This window comes from Leptosomus discolor, chromosome 3 (assembly GCF_034619465.1).
Source record: "Leptosomus discolor isolate bLepDis1 chromosome 3, bLepDis1.hap2, whole genome shotgun sequence".
NCBI classification, from domain to species: domain Eukaryota; kingdom Metazoa; phylum Chordata; class Aves; order Leptosomiformes; family Leptosomidae; genus Leptosomus; species Leptosomus discolor.
The window spans coordinates 26,689,884-26,697,691 of NC_141393.1; the positions used below are offsets into that span (position 1 = coordinate 26,689,884).

Consider the following 7,808-nt stretch of genomic DNA (forward strand, 5'->3'; position numbering starts at 1 on the left):
AAGTCTCTATCCAGAATTCACCTTCTTACTAGAAGCAAGAGACTTTCCCAAGAAAATTGGAGATGGGAAGAGGCATGGTCTGATGCTCAAGATTTCCTCATTTCCTGTTAGAGAATGAGGTTAATTTTACTCCCCTTAGATTTATTAGCAAACTGACTTTGAACTAAGCTTTTGAAATTGGTAGGATCCCTGGGAGCAGCTAGCCTCCCCTGCCTTACGTGAAGCCTCTAAGGAGTCCCGAGTCCCTCTCACCTTTGCTGTGAGAGTGGGGTTGTGATTTCATTAGGCTTAAACCATCCCCAGCAATGACATGTCACGAGAATTGCCTTAGGTCTATTGGAGTTGAATATCCTATCACCTCTCCTAGACTTCGTCTTTTGAGAGACTGTTCCAGGGGAGCCAGCGTTCCCTATTTGTCTTGAGGGGTGGATGCCAAGCCATTCTGCTTGTAAGTTACGCTCCTTAAATACTTCTTTGGTGCCTATTGCTAGTATCTTGGAGCTGAATCAAGTGCAGTCTCCAGGGCGAGGATCGTGCCGGTGTGCCCGTCCATCGTTACTGAAGGAAGGGCAGGAGGACAGCCCTCCTGGGAGTGGTGAGCGCCAGGCACCCTGGCGTGGCCACGTTGCTTGGCTGCCCTTGTGACTCTGCTCTCCTCCTCCCCCTGTGCGTTGGAGCCAGTTCTCAGGCTAGAGTCCTGGCTGGAGGGTTGCTGTTGCGGTTGGAAATGATCGAGTTGGTCACCTTGTGGCAGTGCCTTTGAGGAGCGAAGAGTTGTGCCTGAGCCATGTCCAATAAGCAAGCCCCAAGCTGATGGGAGTCGCTCTCCTGCGGTGCACTGCTATCCTCATTCCTCAATGCTCTGCAGTTGGGAAGCTAGGTGCACAGACTGGATTCCCCTTGGATCTAGTGGAGGATTAGGGTCCCTGACAGAGGATGCCCTGTGCTCCGCAATCTCATATGTGCCTTAGAGGATTCACGCTCTCCGGGTTGTGCCTGTTACAGACCACAGATTTCACACCAGCCAGCTATGCAACCAAAAAAGCAGTTTAAAGCCAGCACCTTCATCTTGGGCTGAAAATGGAAGGGCAGGTGGGCAGAAGTGCCTTTGAGCGGTTTCAAACCCTTTTTACTTCTCCCCTTCTTGCAGTGCTAGCTCTGTATGTGTTGGTATTCTGCTAGTATTGCTACCGAGTTGTTATAGTGGAACACAACTTACGCCTGCTCTGACACTCTGGCTGAAAACTAGTTTGTCGTTGTCTTTTTTTGAAAGGTTAAAGGGTGTAGTGGTTTGGAGTTTCTGTTTAAATAAATGTTTAAACTCATTCTTCTGTGTTTGGAGTATTTTTTTTTTTTCTTCCCAAGAGAGGAAGGGGAAATACACATATAATCAGCTGGCTTCTTGGCATTCTGCTGTTTGATATTTTTTTTTTTTTAATTTTTTTTTTTTGGTTGGTTGGGTTTTTTTGCTTGTAGAAAGAAGGCCAAGGAGCTTGCGGGTTCTTTTCTATAGGAAAAAAAAAGTCAAGTTCTGTGTCCCTTCATTAAAAACACCAAGAAACAAGAAAACAACTTTTTTCTCGTGTGTGTGTGTGTGTGTGTGTGTGTGTGTTTATTTCAACAATTTGAGTGCAAATGGGAAATAAGTAATGGGAAGAGTGAGGCTCAAAGGGAAGAAGTACCTGTTTCTCTTGGAACAGCTTCCTCTGAGCATTAAGGCCTAGAGCAGGGAGAACCTTCCTGACGCCTGCTGGGCCAACTGTTCCTGCACACTGTGCTTACTGCCTGTCACTTCTAACTTTTTTATCAGGGTTTTTAGTAAATTGTGAAATGTCTTGAGAGGCAGAGCTGGGTTAAAGACCTAAAATGACCAGGGATCTGGATACTGAAAATGCAGCATGTCTCTGAGAGGGGGATTGAACTGCAGCAGCAGCAGAGGAAGCTGAGCTGGTGTGAGTAGCATAGCTTTGAGTAGTGCCAGGGTAACACTAACCACGATCACAAAGCAGCAAGGTAAAACTCTGTGCTGAGCCTGATGCTTTGGCCAGACTGTTACTAAGTTTTAAACCAGTTATCAGAGACTTTCTGGATACTGCTGGCTGTCTTGACCTGAAACAACAGCTCAGCAAAGCGGGGTGAACTGCCCACGGTTAGCTCTGAAACAAAGTCAACAGGTGAAGCCTGGTGATTTAATTTCGGTGAGTTTTGTTTACAGTTTCAGTCTCAGCATTAGGTCTTTGCCTGTCACTTAAGAAAAGTCCCCAACAGCTAGGTTTATTTTACATTATCAAAAGCTTTTTCTGTGTGTACCTACCCCAGTCACCACTTGCATTCTGCTGACTTCTAGGGTCCACTAAACACAGCCAATAAAAATGGTGCAAGGGAAATGGAGTTAATATTACAGGACAGGCAGTGGTACTGAATTTTTTAACTACTCTTTGTTAAATTCAGTTACACCTTTTATTAATTCAAGGAGGCTTGTATAAAGCTTCCAGTTTACCCCTTTCCTGCTTCTTGTCACCTACCTCCTGCTATCCTCTGTTTCAAAGTTCTGAAGTTGGTCTTGCTTCAATTAATTTGGATATAGCAAGTTATTTTCCTTTGTTTCAAGTCTGGTTTTTTCTCTCCTCTCTAGGTTTGTACACTGATGCCTGGCTGGCACAGTGCAGCACTGACCCCTTCTGGGACCTTCATGCTTTTCTAGGGTGTGCCAAGGGATTGGGATTTCTGCCCACGTATCTACAGGGCAGAAGCTTTCCAGCTTCTTTCAGGAGTCTGGTCCCCCCATCGCAGACTGGAGTGCTGCTTCATATTCAGCTTCTGACTACTCCAGGTTAATCTGCTTGCTTTTTATCTTTTTCTAGGTTACCATGAGCTGCTGCTACATTACTGAGGGACTTGCAAAAGGAGCTGCTGGAATTTTTGTGTTCCTTGTTTGCTTCTTGTTGCAACTTTCTCATGCAAAGTAGTCATTCTCACTTTGAGAACACAAACCACTGTGACCATTTAAAACAACTTTTATGGAACAGAACCGGTGTAACATATTAAAAATCAGAATCTGGAGAAATAACTAACTTAGAAGTGTGCAGGAACTGTCACCAATTATAAGCAGAAGATTCTCTAAATGTAGAGTCCTTTCTATGGCAAAAAACAAACGAGGAACCCCTCAAATCCTCATCTCTTGTAGGCAGCTACAATAAAAATGCTGCACCAGCCAGACCCACTGGCACTGTTGGCCTGGTCAGGGGTGAACTCTGCCCCTGCAGAGCAGCAGAGCAAACCAAAGGCAGATGCTCTGTTTGGCCCGGTGGTCTTCTCCTGCACAGCACTATCCAAGGGACCGTGTCAGGAACCCTGGCAGAAGCCATGGTGGCAGGGAATCGCAGCGGCAGGTACAGTTGGACACCACCTCAGCAACGCCTCCTCTCGTGGGGACGGGGTCCTGCTCTTGATGGTTTGGCATTTGGGAATATGTCTCTCAGCTACCTGGGGAGCAAAGCGCCGCATGCAGTAGGGGCAGCCAACATAGTCTGGGTTTGCAATAGGGGGCAACGGGGCCAGGTCCGACGCTTTCCTTCCCTTAGAGAGGACTTGCTGCATCTGGCAGGCCTGGTGCTGAGTCTGGATGAGAACCTTGTGTTCCTGTCTCCAGTTGTTCCTTCTGGGTAGTTTCTTCTGCAGAAAGGAAAGGCAGTCAGAGCAACTGGCACCACTGCCAACCCCCATTCTCAGTCTTAAGCTCAGGGTCCAACCCAGGTCACCTGTCCCTGGGCATTCTCTGCTGATGTAAAACCCTCCCTGAGAAGCCGAGTCCCACAAAAGGGATCAGAAAGGCCAGCACCAAGGGGGATTTGAAGGAAATATTCATGCAGACATCACTACTTAGAGCTCGAGAATAAGCAGAAAAGCAAGCAGTAGGGCCAAGGAACTGGAGAAGGTTTCTATCGCTGCTTTGCAGGAGCAGAGCTGCCTGTGTCCACTGCCTTCATTTTAACAATCTGGGTCAGCTCCCTGCAGTCCCTCATGGGACAGAGCTTGACTGCAGCAGACCTGGTCTGCACCCTGAGCATCCTGACTACAGCGAGGAGCCAGCTTTCTCCAGGATTACACCCTTGACCCGTTACAAAGACAAGTCAGTTAGGATCCTCACCCCCCATCTGTTAGATTTTAAAGGGATCTTTTTATCCGTTTGGCCAGAACCTTTCAGAGGCAAGAACTGGATTGTATCCCTTCACCCCGTGTAGACGTGAAGGCAAGCTTGCATCTCGGTCAGAACTAGAGGTCAGGGTGGAAGGAATGAGGGCAGTAGATGTGGATTGAGGGAGGCCAAGGGACTGCATGTTACCTCAGGTGGCTCTGGGCAGTTCCGCTGCTGATACTGTTCCAGTTCTGTGCCCCTCGCTCTGGCCTTGCTGGAGTCAAACACTTTCCTGCTGGAGAGTTGGCTCTTCTGGCAGATACTCATGTGCTTCTCAAGCCTGACGCAGAGAAACTTGCGTCCACAGAAGCTGCACTGTCCGAGCCCGTCCTGCTCCACAGCACTGGCAGCCTGCACGTACAGCCCCTCTGTGGACTGGCGGTCACCAGCACCTCGGTCTGAGAGGACAATGGGAGAAGGGCTACGTTTTGGGGCCAGCTCTGAACAAGAGGCTAAACCCTCCATGGGTCTGCGGTCTTGAATTTGGCTGTTGCTGGCCACCGGCTGCTCCTTCTTGAGTTTCCCCATTGCCAGCTCTGGCGGGTGGAGGGTGGGGCCAGGCTTGGGGAGAGTGGCCTCTGCAGCCTGCGCCCCACTGAAGAGCCCATCTCCTGGCCTGACTGCAGCTCTGGTGGGAGTTTTCTCTTCAGGGTGCCTCGCGGCCTTTTGCTCGTGGGTCCTCTCCGCTTCCCTGTCTCTTCTCTCCTCAGCCTCGGCAAGCTGCTTCTCTCTTTGAATCCTCCTAAGCACCTCACATGTTCTCCTCAGCTTCTCTCTGAGGAGGGCCTCTTGCTTTCGAATTTCCTTTTCCATGCTCCATGCAGCTGCCTCCAACTTTGGGATGGAGGCCAGCTCTCTCCTGTGGAGATGGGGAGCTGACTGTTGAGGCTCTGATGTCCAAGGACAGATCACCACAGTTAGTGGAGGCCTTGCTGCTGGAGCCCTCCCTTTGCTCATTGAGCTGGGCCTGCTATTTGAAGCTTCCTCCGTGTATGGGGCACTTCGAAGTGCTGAGTCTACCACTGGAACACTCTCATCCTAGTGGTGAAAAATTGTTTTCAGGGGATATGCAAGGTCCATTCCTCCTTTCTGCCTGGCTACTGATTGAACAGTCAGAGTCTTGGTCTGGCTGGTGACATACTTGCTCTGCAGTCCAGCTGAAGATGAGCCTCTGTGCCTGGAGCTGTATTGACTGCTTTGCGCAGAAAGAGAATATAAATAGCTTTGGCTCTTTTGGGCACAGAGATCCTTTAAACTGTCCTCTTTGTCAGCTCTGAGTTCATGCCGAAAGTTGTTCTTCGGGTGTTCCAGCTGGGAACAGGCTTAGCAGCTGCCACTGCACAGTCCAGCCGTGGCAACAAAGCCGTTCGGTGCCTAAGGGTAGAAGCAAAGTCATTACAGACCATCTGGTCTAAAACTGGACAAATTTTCTCCTAACAGTCTGCACCTGGAGGCTACAATGAAAGGCTATAATAAATATTAGCAAAGGTTTTGTAACTTTTCTGGATTTTGTAAATCTTGACATTTCTTCCCTCTAGGGAGCTCCCATGCTGCCTCTTGCAGCCCCAATGTTTTGTGCAGACAGAAATGAGACGCTTTTATTTCACTTTCTGTCCGAGCCCTGTCTTATCACGGTAGCAGCAGAAATACGCTGCACTGCCAGAGAAATTGTTCTGCTCCCCAGGGTGTTTCCCACAACGTGTCCCTTCAGCTTTGGCACGGTAGATCCGCCAGCGCGGCACACGGGCCTGGCACGCAGGTGTCCGGTAAAGCTCAGTCCAATCTTCCCGTGGCTTGTTCTGTCCCACCCCCCGGAGCATGTCAGGTCCCCACGCCGCAGGCCGGCCCCCCGGGGGGGCGGTGGCGCGGGGTTCCCTGTGGGGTTCCCTGCGGGTCTGCGGCCGACGCTCCGCCCGGCCTCCTCGGCAAGCTGCGTCGCCACCCGTTTCGCTTCTCGGTCTCCCACCGCCCGAGAGACTGACACCTCCTCCTCCTCCTCCTGCCGCCCGGCCCCGGGGCAGCGCAGGGTTCTGCCCGCCGCAACCGCCGCCGCCCCCCGCTGTGTTGACGGCTGTTGCCTGGAGACAGGCACGCGAGTGCTACCTGCCGATATGCATTATTCATGAGGTGGTTAAGGAGGGACCAACCCCTCCCCAGCCGCTTGCGGGTCCTGGTCTTTCATTGGCCTCAAGCGCGGTCTAGGGTACGCCCCCAGCGCGAGCGGCGGCGCGCCGGCGCAGCGGGGTGAGCGGCGGAGGCAGGAGGGGGAGGCGGCGAGCGGCGGCGAGCGGCGGCGGCGCCGCCATGGCGGAGGGCGAGGGCCTGGTCTCCGTGGACTTCGAGGTGTTCGGCAAGGTGCAGGGCGTTTTCTTCCGCAAGTACACCCAGGTGCGTGGCGGGGCGTGGTTGGGCGTGGTCCCGCGGCGCGCCCCTTCCCGGAGGCGGCCTGCCTGCCGCGGTGTCGTCTGGCAGCGCTGCCGGCGCTGGGCCGCGGCGGGTCACGGTCACGGCCTGGGTCTCTCGGTGCTGCTGGTGGGCAGTGCTGCGTGATGTGAGCGTGACGGGGAGGCGCGTTTGAGCCCCAGTTTTCCGTGTGGGAGAATGTAAGGAGCCGTCGGGTGAGCGCTGTGCTGCGCTCCTGCTGCCTGAGCCGCAGGGGCTGCGCTGGAGGTCTGTGTCTCGCCTCCAAACGGGCTCCTCTGCGCCAACGTCGCTCCGGGGCTCTCTTGACGTTTGGGTTCATCTCATTTTGCTCCGTGTTGTCTTCTCAGGGGGAGGCTCAGAGACTGGGGCTCGTCGGTTGGGTCCAAAATACCAGCCGCGGCACCGTGCAAGGACAGATTCAGGGTCCGGCTGCCAGGGTGCGGGAGCTGCAGGAATGGCTGAGGAAGGTCGGAAGCCCCCAGTCCCGCATCAGCCGAGCCGAGTTCAGCGAGGAGAAGCAGACGGCGGCGCTGGACCACAAGGGCTTCCAGATTTTGAAATGACTTTGTGCGGGAAGATGGGAAATCAGGGAGCTGCCCTCGCAGAACGCTTCCCCTCCACTCCCCCCATCCCCCTCCGCCGTGCCCACTCGGCCCACGTTCAGCTCTAGAGAACTTTTATTGTATTATGTTTCTAATTTATTGGTTTGTGGCACTGGCAGGCTGACTCGCGGCCTTTGCCAGCGTTTCGGCAGGCGGAGGAGGAGCTGCACTGTCCGTGCTGACGGGGCTGCTCGGGGACGCAGCCTCTCCGCTGCTGAGGGTACGTGTGGGGCTCGGGGGTTGTAAAATTCGTAGTACGTGCAGCCTTGCTGCCACTTGGAGGAAATCCCAGAGTCCATGCCGTTAGGAGAAATTGCTGAAAACGTTACTCCTGTGCTTTAGATGCCTCAGGACCAATTTGTTTTGTTCCAGACCTGCATTTTTTCTTTAGCAATAAAATTGCTTGGCGCTGGCTTCTTGTGTGGGATGGATGTGCCGGGGGGTGGGGGCTGGTTGAGTGGCTCGCCGACCTTGGAGCGCAATCTGGGGGCAGGTAGCTGTCCCCGCGGGACTGCGCGGTGCTCGGAGCGGCGCCTAGTGCCGCTCCGAAGGAAAAGGGCCGGGGGAAGGGGCGCGGCGGGCAG

The 7,808-nt window shown here is 53.1% G+C and overlaps 2 protein-coding genes across 2 annotated transcripts; one reads left to right on the plus strand and one right to left on the minus strand.

Annotated features, from left to right (window-relative positions):
• Window positions 1–3,345: 3,345 nt before the first annotated feature.
• ZC2HC1C (zinc finger C2HC-type containing 1C) lies at window positions 3,346–6,018 on the minus strand. The gene is given in 3 exon segments (XM_009954702.2): window positions 3,346–3,675; window positions 4,346–5,509; window positions 5,806–6,018. Coding segments are annotated over 3 exon segments (1,707 nt in total).
• Window positions 6,019–6,488: 470 nt separating this feature from the next.
• Window positions 6,489–7,637, plus strand: ACYP1 (acylphosphatase 1). Its single transcript, XM_086462699.1, has 2 exons — window positions 6,489–6,586; window positions 6,970–7,637. Exons 1-2 carry the CDS (start codon window positions 6,503–6,505, stop codon window positions 7,183–7,185), a joined length of 300 nt encoding a protein of 99 aa, XP_086318825.1. The 5' UTR covers window positions 6,489–6,502; the 3' UTR covers window positions 7,186–7,637.
• Window positions 7,638–7,808: the final 171 nt, after the last annotated feature.